Source organism: Eptatretus burgeri, chromosome 7 (genome assembly GCF_056783735.1).
Source record: "Eptatretus burgeri isolate ZD-2024b chromosome 7, Ebu_testis_v1, whole genome shotgun sequence".
Taxonomy (NCBI): domain Eukaryota; kingdom Metazoa; phylum Chordata; class Myxini; order Myxiniformes; family Myxinidae; genus Eptatretus; species Eptatretus burgeri.
In genome coordinates this window covers 20784417-20808736 of record NC_140967.1, presented here as the reverse complement: position 1 = coordinate 20808736, position 24320 = coordinate 20784417, and the positions used below count along the sequence as shown (strand labels likewise).

General features: G+C 43.8%; 1 protein-coding gene and 1 long non-coding RNA gene across 9 annotated transcripts in view; one reads left to right on the top strand and one right to left on the bottom strand.

Moving 5' to 3' along the window:
- The window catches only part of LOC147022791 (proto-oncogene c-Rel-like), a 28968-nt gene extending 12851 nt beyond the window's left edge, over positions 1-16117 (bottom strand). The window contains exons 1-8 of one of the 8 annotated variants that reach the window (XM_085887582.1): positions 15957-16117; positions 15424-15811; positions 13664-13741; positions 6868-7013; positions 5198-5346; positions 4587-4678; positions 3180-3317; positions 1307-1411 (exon numbers count right to left, since the gene is read on the bottom strand). In XM_085887582.1, the coding sequence (XP_085743708.1) occupies positions 1307-1411; positions 3180-3317; positions 4587-4678; positions 5198-5346; positions 6868-7013; positions 13664-13741; positions 15424-15811; positions 15957-16079 (1219 nt within the window). In that variant the 5' untranslated portion in view covers positions 16080-16117. Of the gene's footprint in view, positions 1-1306; positions 1412-3179; positions 3318-4586; positions 4679-5197; positions 5347-6867; positions 7014-7416; positions 8799-13663; positions 13742-14051; positions 14125-14171; positions 14364-15423; positions 15812-15956 lie in introns of those variants that run through there. The other 7 variants (XM_085887583.1, XM_085887586.1, XM_085887588.1 and 4 more) reach the window with 7 other exon arrangements.
- On the top strand, positions 15492-23670 carry LOC147022790 (uncharacterized). Its single transcript, XR_015059926.1, has 3 exons — positions 15492-15616; positions 16937-17041; positions 22953-23670. It is a non-coding gene; the product is annotated as an uncharacterized LOC147022790 (long non-coding RNA).
- Positions 23671-24320: the final 650 nt, after the last annotated feature.

The window sequence follows — 24320 nt, the reverse complement described above, 5'->3', positions numbered from 1 at the left end:
CCTCAAGTGACACTGTTATATTTATACCTGCCAGTCATGGTGAGGGCGATCAATTTGGTTTTGGCTGTGCATTTACCAAACATCCCACGAGTCATACTACGCTATACCATAAAGAGCAAAACTGCAGCCTTAAAAACGCGACTAGTGGTCCCCCAGGAAAAAAAAAAAAAAAAAACTATATAGTTTGAAGTAGTTAAACTGCCAGCAAGTATATGAGAGTACAAGTTAACGTTAGAATTACTATAGGTTACGTTGGTGTGGTTTATGTATCCTCGAGGAAGGATTGCCGGTAACTACTACTCCTCACGTATGGCAGCTTGGCTGCCAGGTAGCCATCATTTTGTTGGGGTGTGACTACGCCGCTGATGCCGTGCCCCATACCAGTGCACTGGTACTCGTTTCGCCGACCTCGGAAGGATGACAGGTGGGGTTGACTCGGCCTGGTGTTAAAATCAGTGGCCAACGGGGCTCGAACATCCCAAACCAGACACCCTAACTGCTAAGCCAACACCAGGCTTTGCCGGTAACTGAAGTGGTTCCAGTAGTCTACGGAGAATTACTCAATACTAAAGTTAAACTATAGTTGGTTCCAGTTCTAATTACAGTAAATATCAATATGACAAAAATTATTATTTTTTTTAAAGCAGACGCTATTTTTGCCCAGGCACTTGCACAGCACTTACTTAACGAAGGAAAATAATTTAAAGTTCTGTGTTCATGACAAAAATAAATAAATAAAATTGCATGGAATTATTTAAAGAGATCCGAGCAGCACTACCTTACAGGTAACATTCAAATACCCATTAGAAATTGTCTTCAGGGCACAGTCAATCACTGCGTCGACTCGCATCACAAAAGACCAGGACATGAAGATTGCTCCCACCCCCCCCTCCTCCTTCCTGAAGGTCAACAGTGAGCCAGCTGGATGTTCATTGACCAATTTGGGAAGCCACACCAGTATCCCCACAACTGGACCACCACCATACCAATGAATAAAGCAGCAATAAAGTTATCCGACATAAATCACATCCTTGTGAAGAATGGTTTTTGGGAATGACTTAATTTGTGGCCAAAACTGGGAATATAACTAATACCAAGCTGGGAACATTTTGGTGCTTAAAATGCTGAAAAGATACTTGTGCAACAACATCATGATAATCTGGAACGTTTGGAAGCCTCTCTCCTGCAAGTCTCTCGATATCGTAAAAACCTCGAACGCTTGCAGCTCAAAATCGCCCGATTGATATTAATGACATCATGTATTGCAGTAAGAGGTAAAAACAGAAATAATTTTTTTTCAACTCACCTTTCTGCACTTTGTCACACAGAATAAAGCATTCGTCTCCTCCTGCAACGCTGCCATGGTTAATGTTTAGGCGACTGATCCTCAACTCGGATGTGTTTGTTCCTTCTGTAGAGATGAAGAGAAACACGGAAAACAAATATCCAAGTTGATGTTGGCTTGTAACAAGGTATCATGTACACACTTAGGACACGGGGGACCAAAAAATTGAAAGTCATTGTACGATTGAGTTTTGCATATCATTTGTTAGCCAACATCATGGGGATTCAGGATCGAGTTGGGCAGAGCTTAATTCTTCCTATTGCTCTGACAGGGTCAAAGTTGGTTATCAATTATCTGCACCAAGGAACCACTCATATCATTCTAAAATTAGTCTGATGTCTTAGATATGTATTATACACTAATTGGAAACCACAAATATGGAGAATATTTGGTTTACCTGATATTTGACATTGAGCAAAGAGGTCAAGGTCATATGAAATTAACAAATTGATCGAATTGATCAGTGTTCATTCAGGTCATAAATAAATATATATGCACATAAACTTAACCATTGAAATACATGCTGTGATGAACCAAACCAACATCTTAGGATTAAAAGTGCAGATTTCTTTAAAACGTTACGTACTTCCTAACGACCTTTGATATTGATTTTTATATCATAGGGCCATCTTGGTAAACTTATTCTATGGTTATAAAACCAAGCTTATAGCTTCCAGTAATTTTGTAGCAGCTTGGTAAATGCAATTTGTTACGTACTTCCAAACATTTTTTGCCCCAATCATGGAAGTGAACCTAAAAACTGGTACATGTAGTAATGATCCATGTTGAAACTTGCTATTTTAAATCATCACTTTATGCAGAAGTAAATTGCTATTTAAGATGTTCTATCAGATGCATTTCAAATTTCTGGAATAAGATTTTGTAAGCTTCACTATGACTGGGGGAAATTTTGCAAAATCTGAGATTTTACGCATTTGAGGGTGCCAAGATAGGCAGGTCATAAGAAATGTACTGTTTAGAGGAATTGTTTTATTCTTATGTATAATGATATAGATCAAACAAAAAATGCATTTTCAACCATTTTGGACAACAGATACAATCATACATGTAACCCATTTCTAAAAAAAATGAGCTATAAATATGGAAAAAATAGCCTGTGTTTGGATAAAAACAAAAAAAAACAAAACATGCTTTGTGAGCAACTATATCCATAGGACCCATAGCAAGGTATACATTTTCTGAAAGCACAGACACTTGGGCTTTATATAACATTAAGATTGTTTCTTATTAAAACTGGGTTCAATTTCTAAGCTTTCTCCTCATTTAGGACCACAGTGTACACAATACCATGCTGCAAGCCTGTTTGGAGCAAAAGGACTTCAGTATTTGCAAAACTTATTGGCTTCCCTCATTTCCTGAGTTCACGGCTTTTGTTGTGCAGGAGCCTTGGAATTGGGGTGCAATGCAGGCATAAGGGCCAAATAGCCTTTTGTTGTGTCTACTTTCTGGGCATTTCTTTGTGCAGTTAATTTGCCGTCCTCAGCAGAAACGCCTTTTGCATTTCAATGACGTTAAATAAAGTTTTGGTCTAAATTTAACACAACTACACTTGAGGAGCCTTCATGAAGCTCATGTCAGACAATAGGGGAAGTGCCATTTAACAATAGAGTTGCGCAACGTGTCCAGGTAGGCAAAGGAGGGGTAAGATTCCTCCTTTGTATATGCTCCACGGTCTTTTTTGTTCAGTATAGTGAAGATTTTAAATTGCCAGCTCGGAGGGAGGGGGATCATGCCCCATCTTACTCGATCTGTGTTATAAAGGCTTGGAGTAAGTGGTGCACGTGAAAGTGCATCAAAACTTTCAGGTACTTACTCTTGTCATAGATGGGGTTCGAGAGAACAGGTGGGAGGGCACGCAGAACATTGCCATGGTTATCCAGGAGGTAGGCTTGCCAGCAGAGGCGTACTGCATTCATGTGCAAGTTCTCCATTTTGAGCGCCCTTCCACCAACTACAAAATATACAATAGGGTGGGGGGGGGAATAATAAAACCAAAACGGGGGATATGCATGAGATGAGGTCGTAGACAAGTGGACCGTTGCTCCATGTGATGCAACCACTTATGGATCTCCTTGAGGGCCATCATACAAAAACAAACAACAGGCTTTCAACATAATTAATTGAACAAACGGATGCCACTAATAAATAGTAATTATGGAAACGTGCATAAACACAGAGTTGCTAAAGTAGAGATTTCAAATATCTATGGCCCTCACATAGTACCTACTGGTACCAAGACAAAATCCTTTCCAATGAGAAACACATTTCTTTGACAAAATCAAAACTCACAAAGAATCAAAAACATAGCATTTGGACTCTCCACCTCTTCATAAATTACTGATGAAACCAATTAATCCTTCCTGACCATGACGGCCTCAAATGATGATAAGCACAGACTATTCAGTCAATTCTTGTCCAATGAACGATTGCGGTATTAAACAGCTGCTACTGTTGTTTGACGTTATTGGAGGAAAATTTGGACAACATTGGACGTACACATGTGGATTTAGTCATGGGCGGTGTGTATAGGCTAAGTGTCGCCGTTCCACACGCCTGCTGGAAACAAAATTTATTATAAATCAGAAAATTAATCAATTCCATAATGATAACATTATTACAAAATAATAATAATAATAAGGCTCAATCTCAGGCATCATAGGTTAAGCTGACCGAATACAAATGTAACTCGACGACGTGAATATGTCCACACACATGCCCCCTCCTTCCGCTCTACTAGGGAACGGGGATTTCAAGTCCTACAATTTGTGAATACGTATATTTTATACGAATACGTATAAAATCATATTTTGAGAGAGGATAAGAGAGGGAAAGAATGGGAAATGGAGAGAAGGATATCAAGAGTGTGATCTACTATTGTTGTTCCCCTCGGAGAACATGCATCATGATGTTGTGAACCCAGGTTTGGGGGTTGGGGTGGAGGAGGAGGGAGGGTACGATTTGAAAAATTCCACCCTTACTTTTCAGTTTCACAGCTCATCTCCAAGAAATTCAAAATAATCTAAAAACACATTTTGTTATTCATTGGGGGGGGGAACAAAATTTTTTTTTGTTCTGCAAATAAATAAATAAAAACAATAAAAGAAAAAAAAAAAAAAAGGGAAATACAGCAGATATAAAGACACTTCTTGGCCAAAGGTGCAACCACAGAATAATCCGTCCACTAGTCATTCCACGGAAGGATGAGGACGAGCACAATTACCATTGTAAGGGTCAATACGTCGAATAAGCCGTTGCTTGATGGCGTCAAAGACGTGTTTCCTCTTCACACATTGAATGCCCAAGTTTTGAAATCTGGTGGAGGAGAGAATGAGCCATGTAGACAATTAAATGACATCACAGGTTTGTAGTGTTCCATTGTTTATAAAATCGCCTTGAAACGGACAACCTGATGGAAAGACCAGCTTTTTCATAAACAACAAGCCATTCTCTACAATTATATATCCAATCCAACCGCGATTAGCACTCTTCCCTTAAATATGGAGAGTTCATAATATATGCCTCAAAAGCAGTTTTCTGGGCATCGGGTGCAATAGGTTGCTTGCCATTGGCTTGCCAGTGGAGGTCCAGAACAGGAATTTTGGTGCAGCACCGGCAGACGTCGGCCTGCACTTTTTGAAGGGCATCATGATGGAAACATTAATCATCCAAAGGCCAGTGGAAGCAGACGGGACAGCTGGCTTTCGGCTGCTTCCGCAAGGACGGCATGCAATAAATGACGCAACAACCCGTTTGCATTTCTAAGTGAATCTATCTCAAATCTACGTTGAGCTCACACACTGAAAAGAGACAGCAGCCGAGCCGAGTGCTTACTGGACGTAGAGATTTGGAGGGTCGAGTTCGAGGATGCACACACCATCCTCGCAGTTCTTGCCCACGAGAGAATGAGGGTGTGGTCGAAATGGAGGTTCGTGGGTCAAGAGAGACATAACCAGACGCACCCGCCCTGCGTAATTCAAAACCTAGAGTAGTGGAGACAGGATGATAGATGCACATTAGAGAGTTTAAATTGACCTGTTCAGGATGACACATTATGAGAGTGATCGAGCTAAATCATTTTGAGAAGGCAAGACAAGGAAACCCAAACACGGGGGCGGGCGGGGGGGGGTAGGGGACGCCATTTGGCCTATCACAGACTGCACTTGCCACATCACAGTGAACACCAAGCAGAGAATCAGGCTCGACCTTCCCATTCAATGCATTTTTCTTTTTTGTATGGAGCACATGGTTGTGGGTAGCATCATTTTGCTGGAGGAGCAGCTGTGCCGCTGATGCAGTGCCCCCCAACCCCCACCCGGTGTTTTTTTTTGGGGAATTTGGAATTTGGCCAGGGTGTCGGCGATAACTTGCTCAAATGATGGGTCGAAAGATGCAGCGACTCTTGCTGAACTGCACAAGAGCGGCAACTTGTGATTTACTCATCTGAAACACATGATGACTGGTTAATCAATGCAAGGGAGTATGGCCGTGCAGCCGATGCACTGGCTCTGGAGGTTAGGGAAGTATTGCGGCCAGGATGCCGTTCATCACTCAGCTACTTTCAGGGCTCGATCATCCCTCCATAGGAACCACCCAGAATGCATCACTCATTTTCCAAGAACTCTCCAATTCTAAGTTTAATGCTCACCCTCTAGTCTCGTTTGTGGAGCCAACTCCCGGCGACTGCCATCTCGTGCCTCACCCTCCAGTCTTTCAAGAGTACTGCTCGTCATTACCTCATGATGCCTTCTCCCATACTCATCAACCCACAATTTTTCTTCTGTACCCACCCCTAATCTCTGACTTACTGACCGACTCCCTTTGCCCGAGTTTGTAGATTGAAAACAAACTCGGACAACAAAATTAGGACACAAGTAAATAAATTTTCAACGAGAAGGGCACTCGGTGGAGCACGTACGTCCGCCACGACAACATATCGGGCCCATCACATTTTTGAAATATCATGTCATACAGTACTACATCATTTTTGGCCCAATCTCTCAATGGTGAAGAATCACCTGAAAAATTAAATAATTCTCGTTTCCAGATCCGGATTCGGATCTTCACCAAAAGTGAATCAGTTTGTCCTCGTCATACACCCAAACTGTCCAAGTTTTGTCCGACTCTGTCGACAACTTTTTGAGATATCGTGCTACACATCAGTTTCTCCCGATCTCTCAATGCCGACGAATCGCATTAAAAAAAATTTTTTTTTAAGAGCTGAATCCAGATCCGGATCTTCACTAAAATCTAATCGGTTCGTCCTCATCACACACCCAACCTGTGCACGAAATTTCATCCGAATCCGTCAACAACTTTTTGAGACATCCTGCACACAAACACAGACAGACAGACAGACAGACAGACAACAACCTCCTACCACCTTTGGTGGCGGAGCTAAATAATTATGATAATGAGGATAATGAGCAAAATGTAAGCGAAAGCTACAAATTCAAGATAGTGGAATCACCAATCCCATCCTGGTGTGATGATCTGTGCGTTACCTGAACGGCCGTGTAGGTCTTGTGCTGTTCAGTGGAGTTTTCACCCAAAATGCTCCCCGCAGATCGTCCCTCGCACTCGTACCGGAAGCGCTGACCTCGCTGTCGAGGCTGTTCGAGGATTTCCAAACGAGGCTCTCCATCACAATCTGAGGATGTCAGACAGACGATCGCAATTGAATGAATACTGCATGAGAATCAAGCACCGATGAAAGAAAATAAAACATTTATTAGTGAGGAACATTTATAAATAGCGATAGAATGACAGTTTCAGCAATTCTATTCGAGTTAACAACAATTACTACTACATTATAATGGCAATTTTTTATGTTATCAAGAGTAATTTTTTTTCTATACATTGTCGAGGCTCTTATGGGAGCTAACACACAATGCACAGCAAGGGGGGCATGAGACAAGAGGGGCGGGAGAGGGACGGACAAAACAGTGGGGAACAGAGACATTAGGAGATGGATGGAGCGGGGAACACGGGGTATACAAGATGGATATTACAGGGACTTTGAGAGAGTGAGAGGCACAAAGACTCAGCCTCACCACAGGAGATACCAATGATCCGAAATGCCTTGGTTTCGACAGCGTGAAGCCGAGAAAGGTGGTATGCAGGAGCACCAGCGCAGAGAGGAGAGCAGTACTCCATCAGGTTGCGGACGAAAGCTTTGTAAGTGGTCAGGAGCTCAGGTGAGCCGAGAAAGGACTTTGCACGATGGAGGATTCCCAGTTGGCGACTGGCTTTGGCAGTCAGGTTGGAAATGTGGTTTTCCCAGGAAAGATCATGGCAGATAGTGTGACCCAGAAGCTTGAATGAAAGGACTTCAAAGGGATTGTTGAGAAAGTAGATGGGGGGGGGGAGGGGGGAGGTTTCCAGATGGTTCTTTTGAAGAGACATGAGTGTGAGATTTGTCCGGATTAAAAGACATGTTCTACATGTTGGACCAGTTTGAGATTTTATCCAGGTCTGCAATGACTAAAGTAGCTGCTGCTTGCCGTTCTGAGGGATGGCCGATGGTACGGCAGAGGGTGGAGTCATCAGCAAAGAGGATTTTCCAGAGAGTCGGAGAGATCATTGATGAAAACCAGAAAAAGAACAGGGACCAGAACGCTACCTTGAGGAACTCCAGCCTGGACAGGAAGAGGGGATGAAAGAACTCCATTTAGGGCCACACGTTGACAGGAGAGGAAGTCTGCGAGCCATGAGTGGAGATGGCCTTGAATACCATGGGAAGAGAGTTTGGTGAGTAGGGCAGGGTGCCAGACTGTGTCAAAAGGACATGATATGTCCAGGGATACGGCTCGGATTTCCTGTCCAGCATTGAGGACCTCCAACCATTGTTGGAAAAGCAGGAGCAGCAAGTCCAGGGTAGAGTGACCTGGTCTGAAACCAAATTGATGATAGGAAATCAAGCCATTGGAGAAGAGGAAGGATTTCATGTTTGAAGCGATTATAGAAGTCATAACCTTGCTGATTGGTCTGAAGTTGCAGGGATCTGTTTTTGCACCATTTTTATGTAGGGCAGTGATGTTGGCCAATTTCCAAGCAGATGGCAGATGCAGATGACCTTGAGCAAATGAGGGTGAGCAAGAGCAGCAGAGCAGGTTTTTAGGACACGTGGGCTGATGGTCTGGACCGGTTGCAGAATCTCAGTCGAGGTTTGACATCAAGCTCTCCACCTTATCAGGAGAAAAGGACACAGAGTCCAGGAACAGCTGGGTGTGACTGGGTGAGGTGGGTACAGAAAGTGATGGGTTTTGGATAAAAGATTTTGATGCAAACACCAAGTTTAGGCATTCAGCATTTTCACGTGCGGTATCAGCAGTGCGGCCATTTGAGGGAAGGGAGGGGATGGAGGGGGAACATACACCAGAAACAGATTTGATTAGACACCACCAGGATTTTGAGGAGGGAGAGAGGTTTGAGAGTTCAGACTTGAGATGAGAAAGAGGTTGTTTTCTGGCTCTCCTGAGGGTAGATACACACTTGTTCCAAGCTTTGTGGAAGGAACTGAGATTGCCCTCGGTTGGGTTTGCTTTCCATGAGGCAAAGGCAAGTTGTTTCAGGACAACTGCCTCGCCACAAGCTTCAGTAAACCAAGGGCGGGAGGAAGGGTAAGACAACTGAACACGAGAGGGGATAAATCTGTGCATGAGGGAGAGCAAGTTTCTTTGAAAGAATTCCCAGGATGAGTTGATGTTTGAGAAAGTAGTGATAGGAGACCAGTCTGTAAGTTTGATGGCTGCTTGGAGACCCTGCCAGTCAGCTTGGGTGAAATGCCACTCAACGGAGCTGAGGTGGTTCTCTGATAACAGCCAGAGAGATGTTCACTTTGACAATCACGTGGTCAGAAGAACCAATTGGAGCTAAGGAAGAGCAGCAGATATTGTCAGGGAAATTTGTCAAAATCAGATCCAGAAGAGATGGAGTACCATTGGTTGAGATCCGGGTCGGGAAGTTGACTGATTGAGTCAGTCCCAATGAGTCGCAGAAGTATTTTGCTGAAGTGCCATGACAGGTGAGAGAGGTACCCACACCTAGCCAACTGGCATGATGACAATTGAAGTCGCCACATATGAGGAAATTAGAAAGATGTTGTTTTCTGGCTCTCCTGAGAGTGGACTCCAATAATAATTATTAGTATTAATTCAATATACAAAAGCCTGGTGTGAGCCTGACATTAACATCTTAGGGTCTCAAGTTGAGTCCCTGTCGGGCCATTAAATAACACCAAGCGGTTTGACTCAGCCCGTCATCCTTCTGAGGTCAGAAAAATGAGTACAAGCTTACTGGGAACACATATATATATATATATATATATATATATATATATATATATATATATATATATATATATATATATATATATATATATATATAGCAAGTATGGTTGATGAAGGTGGTGTTGGCTGACTAAAGTTGATGGAAGATTACTTCGGGCAAATGATAGTGAACAGAATGTTGATGAAGTACAACACGTTATCGTTTGATTAACTCCATCAGCAAAGTGAAGGGTACTTTTGCTAGTCGTAAAACAAGAAGCAATAGTGAGAAATAGTTAATTGGTATGAACTCATGGTTCAGTTAGAAAAACGATTTCTTAATGATCGACGACAACGAGAAACGAATTGCTTGAAAACTTAACAAAAATACTGTTGGTTTTCTTAGAAAAAAAAGAAAAAAAAAAAGAAAAAAGAAAAACAAAAACAACCGAGACCATTTAAATGGAATTAAAATTAAAAACTCGCTTTTATAAATCAGCAAATCAAGCAATACACAGAACATGCCAAGTAACACCTCAAAACCATCAACTACGAAGGGTACATCAAGGGAAAACAATTAGCTCGCAAAGCTTAATAACACAAGAAATTATCAAACAAGCAAGAATCAAACTACCCAGCCAAAAACCATGATTTTTTCTACCCCCATTAACCCACTCCAAATGAACCTCCTTCAAATTGCCTGTTTTCTTTCCCAAAAGTCCCTGTAGTGTCCATTTTGTTTAAATCCTATCCCATCCCTCTGTCTTCCATAGATCTCCTGATGTTCCTGTCCACCCACTATCATTGTGCTTCCCTCTGATCTCCAGCTCCCTTTATTCAATGTTATGCGTGTTCGCTCTTATATGAGCCTCAACTAAGTACACAAAAAAAATAAACCAATGTCACCCGCAGGGTGACCCGTATCTTGCCAAAAGGTGACCACGTGTGACTTCTTTAAGGTCACACTGAGGTGAACAGAGCTGCAATCCACCAGGAGCGACTCCTTGAGGAATATCTGCCGACAAGAGATTCCGATGAGAATCGTTCTCCAGAGAAACCATGAAAAATATGCGTTTGCCTCGTAACGTCACCAAATGACGTCATAATGTCTCAAGCTTGACATATCTAGAAAGCACTCCGAGGTGTTCAATTTGAGGTACTACACGATATGGTTCCTAAAACTTGAAAATTTGACCTTAGGGTCAAATATGTTTGACCTCAGGCACTAACCATGAAGGTCAAGGCCAATCGCCACCAAAAATTAATCACCTGAGCGCCAGACCATGAACTATATTCCCATAAATTTTGAAGACTATCCGATCAAAATTACTCAAAAAATAAGGGTTTCGTCGACTCCCCTGATTTGCGACAAAGTGACCTTGACCTTTGACCTTCAAAATTTTATGCGCTGAAAAGGACCTCTATAGGCCTCTGATATGCGAAGTTATAAAAATTTCCGATGATAACTGTGCTATGCAGAATTTTTTATACGTGATTACAGACAAACAAACAAAAAAAACAAACAAAAAAAATACAAGCTGACGAACATATCTTGCAAAAATTTCGTTTTGGCAAGATAATAAAGGACAGCGAACAAAATGCAACTACTCGCTCTTCTGCAAAACCACAGAGACTCAGTTTGGTGTCAATAGCAATTCGTCATTTCGTAAACACGTCTTAGGCAACAGTGAAAGAAGGCACATGATCACCCTAAAAAAAAAGGGAAACTCAGAAGGAATAAAGAAAAGAAAACAAAAAACAAACAAAAAAAAAAACCCAGTAAATGCTTGGCAAGGGAGCTGGCGTGAAGTCTGACATTGTGGGACAGAGGAAGATGCACGGGGACGAGTGTTGATCTGAATCAGAGGGAGAATACACAACAGAAAAACCCGGCACAGCGTACTCGGGAGGTTCTGCTACGCACTTCACTCGAAACTAGAACGGCACTCGGTGGAGCGCACACAAACCTCCGCAAGGCTGAACAGTTTACGTTTTGCATCCCACCGAGAGTCTGGATCCAGATCTGGCCTTGAACCAAAATCAAATCGACTCGTCACCGACTCAACTCCTCCCAAGTTTCGTAATCATCATGCGATACTGTACATCGTTTTGGCCCCATCTCTCAACGGTGAAGAATCACTTGAAAAGTTTTTTAAAATAATAATAATAATAATTCTCATATGTGAATCCAGATCTTCACCAAAATTGAATCAACTCTTCCTTGTCACACACCAAACATGTCCACATTACGTTTTGAGACATCCTGCTCACAGACAGACACTAGTGAAAACAAGAATGGGTTGTACCTGCTGACATACAACAAAACAAAAAACGTCTTCAACCACTGCCTTGTGGTCCACTGTATTCCCAATTTTTTTTCCCTTCCTTTCACAATAAATTGTTCCTCCAGAAGGTTGAAAGGAGATAAAGACACGCGGTTGCGTTCCACCATTTCTTATTAACAGAAGGCAGGCTCATAGAGGAGCAAGGAAGAACTGACAGTGGAACAAATGAATGAATTGGGGGAAAAAAAAAGAAAAAAAAAAGTAAATTGAGAAGGGAAGGAAACACTGAAACCATCACCGAAAATGGTTGAGAAAAGGTTAATGGGGGTAATAAAGATCTTTGGTGAGATGGCGGTGCACTGCTCGCCCGAAGCTCTGTCGGGACGAGCGAGCAACAGAAGAGTCGAAGTGTGCGGTCAGCCGGATTTTGGAAGTTTAATTATTTTTAGCCGCGTCTCGCATAGCAAGACGTGGCTCCAAGAGAGCTCCGCGCTGTTCTTATGAAGACAAAACCTTTAGGACTCGGCTCTTTTATATACAGGATCCGGATCTCCTTAAATACTGAGCGCATGTACACATCCTCACATAGATGGTGCCTTTTGAGAGCGTCTATCATCAACTTTGAAATATATTCGGACATCTGCTTTAAAGTTTCAAAATGTTCACGTTACTATTTAAAGATTATTCCATTTAATGTGTTGTAATTTCATAAACACACTATTTTCTCATCATGAACGATGATCTTCCATGATGGGTTTCACTATTGGCTCAATCAAGGCATGTGATGAAATATCGGAAGTCGTTTTTTTTTTTTCTTCTTTTTCTTCTGGTTAAAGACAAAACCTTTAGGACATGGCTCTTGGACACATTTGTCCTTAAGATACACAAGTAAAGCCCAATTTGAGAAACCGACGCAGGAAGCCACTCGACCACTCACGCCCGTGCCATATCAGTATACCTGAAACTTGGTCGAAACAAGGTGACAGGACGGTGATGGTGAGGAAGCTTGGCAAGGGGGGCGTGGGGGGGGGGAAGAAATACGTGCAAGAGATAATATACAGGGTGACTCAATAAAACGTGTACAGGCTTTACACGTTGAAAATTAGACCATCTTGTCATTCTGCACTGCCTTGTGCGGAACAGCTGACTCGTGATGCGAGATCATTCCATCACCTCTTAAGTATTCGGAACACTCAATAAATCGCTCCTCTCTCTGCCATTTCATCAATTTTGCTGAAATATTAAAAGGCTGTATTTATACAAACCGAAAGTGCGAATGTTTCCTTGCTTGACAATTTAGCATTAAAGAAAGGGACAGAGCAGACAAACAACCATATGTTGGCAGCCATTGAGCAGGCTTTATGAACCCAACGGCCTCCCTTGTAAGAAATGCTATTTAGCCCCAGAATCAATCATTGCTCGACCCTGAAGTCTCTCCATGGCAGCCGTTAATGTAGCAGCTTCCTTCCTCAGATGCGGTCACCGAAGCTGAACACAATATTTTCGATGAAACTCCAATAAATTCCTATACCGCGTTACCACCAACCCTTTTGATTTACAACTTATTCCCCGATGAATACAACCTAAAACCACGTTAGCCCGACCTGTAGCTACCCGGCACTGTGCTGCCTGCTTATCCTGCACCACTATATCAATAACCCCCCCTCCTAGATCCTTCTCCCGTGTGACATGCTCCAAGACGGATTGAACAAACGACGTCTTCTTTCTTTACTGGACAAGCATACGTGCATCACGGAATCGCTGGCAACGCGACTGAAGACTCCAACCGCGTGGTCGATGCTGCATGGTCTTCGAGGTGTTTTCTGGTTGAAAATTAAAAAAGAAAAAAAAAATTTATATAAAGTTGATACCACAATTTCTTTTTCACTCTCACCCTGAATTTGAATTTCCTCAATGCATACATAATAAATAGATCACCAAAAACAGAACAACAACAAATAACAAATGAGATAAAGGATGAATGACCAAAGTGAAATGACACCTTCTGCTTGCCCCAAGAAGAGTTACAAATATTCAGTTTCGACCCATCTATTTATTACGTACGTACGAGGGCGACAAACATTTATCTACTTTGCGCAAGTTTCCTCCCGCACGCAGGTACATCCCACTGACCGGGATAAAGAGAGGGCGACAGACCCACGACTCGATGAGACCAACTGAAAAAGGTCATCGAATCGTTCATTCAACGTTCCCTTCAGAAGGTTTCGATAAATAAGCAACCACAATACCTACGTCACAGAGACGTCACAATCATTCCCACGCGAACGCGCTTGCGGTCAAAGTGACGCCGAACAGCGATCCCCGGGCGGGGTGGATCGGACACCGAGGCCTCGCCCCGAGCTCCATCTGTTTCACATAAACGGGAAGGTTCAAGTTTCGCCCACGGCGGGAAGTTTTTGGTGCACGAAACCAATTGTATTTTTTTGTTTGTCGTTAGCAAAACAATTCCCGCTCACTCGATCGCACGCTTTCAAAGCGGGGGAGGGGGCGGGGAAATCGGGGGAGGGGCGGGGAAATCGGGGGAGGGGCGGGGAAATCGGGGGAGGGGCGGGGAAATCGAGGGAGGGGCAGGGAAATCGGGGGAGGGGGGGGGAAAGCGGGGGAGGGGGGGGGAAACCGGGGGAGGGGCAGGGAAATCGGGGGAGGGGCGGGGAAATCGGGGGAGGGGGGCGGGGAAATCGGGGGGAGGGGCGGGGAATCGAGGCAGTTTTATTTACATGTCCAGCTCGCGAACAACACTGGGCCCACTATGGAGGGAGTCCCTGCCATCCATGCCGACAGTTAACCAGATTCAGTGCGGAATCGTTAGCTACCTGTGCAAAAGTGGGGTGGAGGTATTTCCCTCCCGCAGTCGTCCCTTCCTTTCCTCAGCAACGTGAACGGTTTGTGTTTGGCACACCCCTGTACGTAATAAATAGATATCCCAAACAGGAACACCTCCTGCGGTGAGGCTGTGGCTCAAATTGAGACGTCGGAAGGACTCGCGACACACGACGACGTCGTTTTTGCTTCAATATAAAAATATGAACGCCCCAGGTGTCGTCATCACTTTCCACGCAGGTATCATCCAGGTGTTATCCTCCCTCAACCGGGCAAAACACGAGGACGGAAAGTCACAGCACGACGTGAAGCAGTTCGAGTTGGAGAGATAGCCATTTACCGCATCCCGGCGGACAGGGTGGCGAAAAAAAAAAAAAAAAAAAAAAAAAAAAAAAGGTATTAAACAGCGGACACAGCCCATACACCGCCTAAAAAAAAAACTCATGATAGCAAACATTAATGAAAGATGAAATTGAACTGTTGTGTGCGAACTGAACGACATAACAACAACAATAATAATTACATGCTGAGAAAAAATGAAAACGCGAACGAAAAGCCGACGGGAGACGCGAAGCCGTCCTTGTGGAAAAATGACGTCAAACGAACGGTAAAAAAAAAAAAAGAAGAGGAAGAAGAAGTTCACCCAGTCTCCCACCCGAGTTACCAAGAGCTGTTGACCATCGTCGCAACGCAAGTCGCTGTTGATGCGCCTTGATTTGTCCGCGGGAAGGTCGACGGCACCGCAAACTCCGAGCAGCAAGTCGACGTCGCAGGACTCGCTCACAGAGTTCTCGTCGTCCCTTCCGTCCGACGACGGCCCTGGCCGTTTCTCGCGCCGTCCTGAAGCGGTTGCGGAGGTAACTGGCGACGACGTGTCGTCCTTGTCTGGTGGACGTGAGACGCTGTGCAGCGGTGCGAGGGAGGTCACGAACCCGTCCCGTGGCTCTGTAACGGTTCTGGAGCCGAGAAACCGTCGACTGATGGACGTGAAAGTGTTCGGCGACCCTCTCCTGCCTCACTCCGCTATTCAGCATCCCGATGGCTTCGTTCCTCTGATCGATATTTAGACGAGGCATTTTTTTTTTTTTTAATGGATTGCCTCACCAATAAAAGGCAACCTGTGCTTTTATCGGGGCCTAGGGGGCACGGATATACACTCGTTGCACGTGCAGCACATATACATTTAATCCTACTCACCCGCGTCCCGCAGGTTGGTGGTCGAGACCGTGCAGGCCGCGACGTCCAGAGGTTGCAGCGCCATCCAAAACCTACGGTACCGTGTCCAACGAGCTCTTTTCCACTCGGACTGGTGCGGCTCATCGCGTGCCTCCCTTTTGAGGCACGGACACGTGATCAAGTCGTCCGAGGGCGGTGACTGGGCGGGGCGTACGTAGTCGGGGGCGTGGCTTGCGCAGGTGGGGAAACTCACGCTTCGAGGAAGTTGAGGGTGGAGAGAGAATTTCCCAGCTTGCTAATTATAGGTCCTACAGACGCCCCACGCGCCCACCATTACCGGAGATGCGGTGCAAGGCAATCGTAGCGCCAAACACAAAGGGCGTCCCCGATACAGGTAGCGCAGGTGAGACGCTCGATGTTCAAAAAAATAAATAAATAAATGTATAAAAAAACCTGCTTTCTAACTTTTACCCTCAAATGGTTCTTCTTTTTAATTTTTTTAAGTCCTGATCTCGATCGAACTTGCCTTCGTAGTACTCGAGCGTGCTCCAATGTCCGATGGTTGTGGGGTCCGAGTCCTTGCGCAGACCGAGGTTTAAAGTTTTAGCGAAAGCAAGCCAGGAGGGTGTAATGCGCGGCAGTAGACATGCGGGTCCAAGGAGGGAATGAAAAGGTGCTCATGGAGGAGCTTCGAGAGCCTCAAGGTGAAAGATTCCCCATTCCGAACACGAGATCAATCGGTGAGGTTTAAAAAGCGATGAAAAACGGCCACGGCATCTCAGTTAATGAAACTAACTCAACAACAATTGCTTCATCACGTGGTTCGTTTAATAAATATAACGGTGTACAATATTTAATCTGTGCTGGTCGAGAACACCAATAATGGCCTCCGCCCATTGTTTCGGACTCTGAAGACGAGGCTGTGGACGAGGGTCCTGTGATTTAGAAGAGCTACTCAATCAGCCACGAGATGACAGTCATGCTTTTGTTGTGCCTTGCAGGTCGCACGTGATCCACAAACTTCACCACCAGCCGAACTTTATGACTGGACCACAACCACGTGACCACTGATGCAATGCCCACATGGACATAAATGGTTTGTCAAGGTATCATTACACAATAGCCTACTCTTTTCAAAAGGTAGAGCGATTGTTAACGACCACAAGCAAGTGCAAGCAGGCTAAGACCTACATGGGGTCACTGACATCCTCCGGAGTGGTTTCAGTAACCATGATGCGGTTCTCCAGCTCCATGTCGGTTGGCAAGCTAAACAAGCAAGAAAAGATAAACGAGACCAACTAATTAGCATGACCGTCCATCGCAGCAAGTCAGAATAACGAGATAAACATGCTGGATTGCAGAACGACCGATGCTGTGGTTGCCCGGGAAGTGAATACAACCAACATGGCGGCACGCACGGCATAATGGGATAGCTCTGAAAACCCTCCATTCAAACGCCACACTGACAGCATTAAATTATTTTATTCTTTTCATTTGGTTGCTCGTAGTTGTGAAGCATGTTGCTTTATTTCATCGACCCATTCCTCACGTTTCGTTGTGCTCAAAGAGCCTGCTCTCAGACATGGACAACACCCTTCACTTGACGATACGGACGTGTGGTTCCACAAAACTCCCGTTTCCACATTTTTAGATCCCAGAATGGGGTGCATCGACCTCACTGATGAAAGACTCGTCTGCAACTCTTTGACGGTGGTGCGGTCTTCCTCGTGGTCTGATATCCGAACGACTGCGCTAAGTTGGTCATTCAGAGCTTTGGATGCCCGATCTGTTCCATCGAACAATTTTTTCCCAATTATCTTCCTTGAAATGATTTTTGATGGCATGCTAGAAAGGATTGGTGTTGCCTGCACAAGCATGAAATACAAATCAAATCCACGTTTGAGTAATTCTGATTACTGGAAAGGGGTGTCCCACGACTTTTGAGGCATCGAGCCTTGGGTCGAATATAGATCCCACTAAAAACTGTCACCCTGTGATTCCCTCACCCTTTATGAGAAACACATGTGGGTGCCGTCTCTTTGTTAAGCCGGCGAACCAGTTTGCCAGCACTGACCGTTCGTTGGTGGAGGTAAATGATTCCACGGAGTCTGCCACGAATGGTAGGCGAGTCATCACCGCCATCCTGAACAATATTACAAATTCGTGCCAAAATTTCGGGTAGCAAGTGGTCCAGCCTTCTTCGAGGTTCCTTGATACCAGGCGAGTCCATTTGCACATTACACGTCTTTGGTGATGAAGAGCAACGATGAATTATTTGGAGAAGAGGACCTGGAGGTAAGTTACTCTCATACACAGTTCAACTGGACACCGTTTGGTCCTCGGAATATATGGTGAACTACATGCTCCGATTAACTGGGGACACGAGCGCATGGTCTGGTCCTTGAAGACACTCAAGTAGTAGTTTTCCATGGTTTGTTGCAACACAAAGAGAAGTGGATTGAGCAAGCCAATTGCAAGTGGCACTGTGACGTTGGGAAAACCTTTCCATTGTGCTGCCGTGACACACTTGTTCCACCACATCACACGTCCAATGCAAGACCACTTTCATCCACGGCAGTTTCTGCCGTGTGGTGAGATTGCGTGGATTTCTGTTCTGGCCAATCCCGTAGAGAAAGCAGTGGCTCGAGAGAATATTTGAATCATGTAACCACCCGATTACATCATTAAAGGTGAAAAGCATTCCGACCATTGCACTGTATCATTTGAACAGGGCCTTGTGATCGTGCACAGGTTTACGAAACTTTTGTCATTTACAACAGTTAGGTCGTTAAATCTAAAATCTATGAACACAGCTTGGAGTCAGTGCTCATAACATTAACAGGACGTTTCGGTGAATTACAGGAGCTTGCGATCAATTGCAGAATATCCAAGGAAAAGTTTTGAGGAGGAGCTTGAAATGCTGAGTTTAAGTTTCACAACTCAATGGATCATTGCCATTGTTGGAGGCATCATTGCAAACATTTGTTCATCCAGTATTGTTTTCCCCCATGCATGTGAAGTGAGACACAGGGTTAAGCAATGGATTCGTACTTTGTCTGTCTGTCTACAAACGTCAGTCTATGACCAAGGAACTACCTTAATTTCATTTGAATGTTATACTTTAAATACCGTAGAACACGAATCGGAAATGAATCTGCAGTTTCGTAGTAATTGGGTTCTGAATTTGGCAAAATGTATGGAATCTCGTCCCGAGCGCACGATACACGCACAGAGGAGTAAGGTAATTTCTGGTCTGTGTGCAAACATCGAAAATCATTCCAAACAGGAAACCCACGGTTTAAAAGGATGTCAAAGGACACAAACAGGTACGGAGAACTAGTTTAACATGTCAAATAAGGGTGTCGAAGATGCTGCAGCAATCGCAGTAAACTAACAATTTCTAGAATTCTTAAAGTGATTCTTCACAATTGAGAGATCAGGCCAAAAACGATATATAGTAGGATATTTCAAAAGTTGTGGACAAGTTATGACAAAAATTGGTGGACGATTTGGGTTAGTGACAAGAACAAGCCGATTCGATGTTGGTTCAGGTCCAGATCCAGACAAATCGGTGAGACAAAACCGAAACTGTTCAGCGTGGTGGAGGTATACGCTCTACTGAGTGCTGTTTGAGGAACTAGCTGTGGAACCAGAAGCTGCTAGAAATTGCTCATCAAGACGAGATGGTTTAATACCCGGAAGAAACCAGACATTTCCCAAACTCTCACGATCTTAACACGTACAGTCGGTTGAAGTCCAACTGCAATATTATTGCTCGTCACCTTTTTTCTCCAATCAGCTTTTCAAATAAACATCTCATCTCACCAATAAGTTATACTTGATAAAATTTGTTCCATATCAAATCATAAATCTACTGCGATCAACGTTTGCACTCAACCGATACGTTGGCTAACATTCATTCAAAACTTGATAGTTTTGCAGAAACATGGCCCATCTGATGATTCTATAATTGAGAAACTTTGCATCATCCACATACTCCAATGGCTGACGATCAGTCTGTAAAACAAACAGAGTCCCAAAGAGACGGCATAAAAGTCTTAATTCCCCACGCAACAGAGCAAACCCCTCCTTTCTCCATGTTTGAGTACTTCTTCTCTCAAATGATCAGATTCTTGCTCAAAATTCATGGAGGAAATTTCATTATTGTCACTACAAAAGAACAGCTCTAATACCAATGTCAGAAGCATCAGTCATGAGCACAAATGGCTTACTTCGATTCAGTCGTCAGAATTGGTTTGTTGACGAGTTGCTTGAGGGTCTTCTCCTGAGAATCCCACCGTACCACCTTACACTCTGGTCAAATCCATTTAGTGGCACAGCGATGGCTTCACGATTAAGGATGCAGTCCCAGTAATGTCAGAGACCAACAAATGACCATATCTCCTGAGTGATGCACTATGGTGTATCCTTGGTATTTTCCACATTGTCATAGTAAAGGCCTGATTAGCGATGTTTTATCGAGTGACCCATAAAGCGAATACTGTCCGTCCCACTTACACACTTCCATGGTCTCGCAGTGAGGCAGGATGTGGACATCCTACAGAGCAACTACCTAAGGGTGAAACGTGCTCACCCCAAGTGTGGGTATGGATCAAAATGTCAATATAGTTGTCAAATTTTTGCAAACAAAACAACAACCTCATAACCTGAAGTGGTGTATCCTCCAAGTTCATTATCCCAAATAGATTATTTTAAAAATTGTAGGTGCCATCGGTCATCACAAATGCTGTCTAGTGCACATCTTCATCAGCTACCGGTATCTGTCAAATATCGCTGACACAAGTCAATCTTTGTAAAATACATATTCTCACTGAGCTTGTGAAAGAGGTCACTGACCGTCACATGGATGTATTTGATTTGAAGGCGTTGGATCCAAATCAAATACAGGGATATTATGAAGCTTGTCGTCAACACACTTGCAGGTTGTGATGTCCTTCTATGACATCACCACTGATGACATGTACGGTGCATTTTATCTGCCAGGACTAGTTGTTGATGAACATTAAAGATCCCGTGTCTAGTGAAGTCGGCGAGTTATCGCCAGCAGCCAAATTAAATTCCTGCCCAACTTAGTGCGGTGAAGGAAATGGCAAACCAGCCAGCATAACCTTTGCCAAGAGACTGCTTCGTCAGCACCAACACTGTCAAGTGATTGTGTGTGCGTGCGTGTCCGTGTCTGTGTGTGTCCGTGCATGCGTGTGTCCGTGTCCATGTGCATGTGCATGCGTGTGTCTGTGTGCATGCATGTGTCTGTGTGCATGCATGTGTCCGTGTATGCGTGTGTCCATGTCCATGCGTGTGTCCATGTGCATGCGTGTGTCCGTGTGCATGCGTGTGTCTGTGTGCATGCATGTGTCCGTGTCTGTCTGTGTGCATGCGTGTGTCCGTGTGTGTGTGTGTTTGTGCATGCTTCTGTCGGTGTCCGTCTGTGTGCACGCGTGTGTCCGTGTGTGTGTGTGTTTGTGCATGCTTCTGTCGGTGTCCGTCTGTGTGCACGCGTGTGTCCATCTGTAGAAATACATTCCTGGCAAAAGTTTTAAATTCTTCTTCCCTCTCCAGCATTCATATCCTTCAAGTTGACAATTTAAGTTCCTTGTTTTCATGGAAAATAACCTGCATTGCGTGGTATTGTTGTGGGTGTCAATGTGACGTCGGGGGTGAGGGGACATAAATTTCCATTCGTGTTCTACTTCTTCATATTCTGCTTTATCAACCTCAAATCCATTGAATATTTTGTTTCGACACCACCACCACACTGCCAGAGTATACTCCACAATAATTGCATCTTGAAACAACCAAAATCCCCTTAAATTGCATTTTTTTAACCCTGGTAATCCAGATGGAAAAATTGGGGCCCTGAGGTGTGGGGAGCACTTCAGGCCCAACATTCTGCAAAATATTCAATTCAAGTGGAAATAAATTAATAAGTAGCTACAAGATGAGAAGTCTGTATCGAGGGCAGAGACGTGAATTCAGTTCATTATGTAAAAGTTCCCGGTTTCAATAATCATCAGTTCTGTGAAATTATAAAAAAGTGTGTTTTTCTGTTACCATCATGAGAAGTTTCTTTTTTAAAGGAGAAACATTTTCATCACCGATTGAGTTGTTGTTGCACAGTCTCTGGTTTTCTCATCATCGATTGGCAGTCCTTCATTCTTCGATGGTCCCTCATCTGTGTTGCTCCCTCTGTTATTTCATGTCCTCTTCCCCATCCTACCTCGACCAGGGAAACTGCGTTGATCCAGCAATCACTATTACAAACCCTTCATTTTAATTTCACCTCTATTTCTTTGTCCCTCTCTTTTGCTACCTGTGACCTCTGCGGTCCTCCATCCATATTTCATATGCATGCAATGTTTTCCACCTCGAATCTGGGTTCATCTTTTGCATGATGGCTTCACTTCCAAGATCCAAGCACGAATGTCATGTCAAACAAAGCTCTATGCACAGTCATACAACTGGGTTCCCACACCGTATCACTTCACTTCAAAAATATCAATCACAATAAAATGGAAATTTTCTGATTTTCATTTTGTTCTTTATTGGCAAATCAGTGGTGACAGAGGTGGGACTTCAAATGTCAAAACAGACTATAGTCAATGGTGCCAAGTCCTGGATGTATGGGTTCGATTCAGCTACTGTAAGCCAGTCACCAATGGTTGACTGCACAACACAGGCCTTGTGTGCACTTGGTGCCTTGTTGTGAAGGATAACACACCTGTGCACAAAGCGAGTGTTGCGCAGACCGACATTCTTGATTGCATCACCAATGATTTGACATCCCTCAGCATTTGCACTTAAATGCCTGCCACATTCCCTTGTGAATGTAGTTTCATCATTCAGCAGGTTTAACTTGGAATCGATCCCAAATTTTATGTAAAAGTGGTCATTACTTTGCCGGTTGATGGCTTGGTGCAAAATCTCTTGGGTGGCAGCGATCACTTGCGTCCCTGTGGTAAAACTGCAATTGTTCCTCCCACCGCCCCATCCCCCCAGTTACCAGAAGGGTGATAGAGTCAACTGGATCTGCGATGAACAATTTGAGAATCCTGTGTCATGTCAGCCATTGCCACAGATCCTGTGCTGAGGTTTCAGGGAATTCATCTTTGCTGAGAATGAATACGTCCCAAATACTCACGGAGCATGGGTCATGGTGAAAACGCTGCATCGAGCAATTCAACGTTCTGTGGACATTCCTGCAACTTGAACACAATAAGCTCGACCTGGGCAAGAGTTTGGATTGTTCACATTTGCCAGGAGTCCTGACCTTGGGTCATGTTCAAGGAGGTGGGGTGGTGGAGGTTGTAGCAAGTGCACAAATACCTGTAAAGCTTGTACAGGAGCATCAAATATGCAATCCCTTTAGACAGCTCAAAAATTTGATCCACACAAGAATTGTCCTGCTTTCACCGATCTATGAATGATACAAATTAACAATAAAAGGATGCACATGTGAAGCCATATGAAGTTAATGATAAGAGGATTGGTATTTGGTAGAAAAGTAAATTAATAAATTATTCACACGTCATGGATAACCCATGCATGATGGGCCAATGACCTCACCCCCACTGGCAGGAGGTGATGCAACTAACCTTGGAAGCATTTCAGTTGCAAGTCAAGATTGCTCACACCAAGCAGAAAATATAAAGTACCTGTGCAATAGAAGAAGGGCTTAAACATGAAAGTTTTCCATATATATATATATATATATATATATATATATATATATATATATATATATATATATATATATATATATATATATATATATATATATATATATATATATAAAAGAAACCCCATTGCATGTAATATGGCTTTTGTGGAATATAAATTGGTGTGTTACCAGAACCAATTGCATCATCATCATCACCAATGGCCAATGATGCTCAAATCCCAAAGACGATATGCAGATTTGTCAATCGTCTCCTAATGTCCTTGTAATTCACATTAAAGAACAATGGTATCCACAAATTTGTCTGCATGCAATTTATGTGCAAGCTCCACAAGGAGTCTGACATCTCTGCAATAATAAACAAGTAAATAATCATCGTCGTCATCATGTACCATGCATGCCCGATCCAGAACATTGGTGCTGCTGAAGCAGTTACCCAGCTACAATCCTGGTCAAGCCGCCACTTCGACTCAGCAAGTCAGGAAAGGAATTTGTAATTTGTTCAGGGTGCTGGCAATAGCTTGCCAACTCTCTTCGTGAAGAACACTGTGGGATCGAACGTCCAACTGATGTCGGCAGACGGGATGCCCAGGTTTAACGTCCATCTGAGGGGCGGAACACACATCGAATTATCCTGCCTGTGAAACACCAGGATGGCAGTTCATAGCTGGGTTGAGATTCAAACTCAG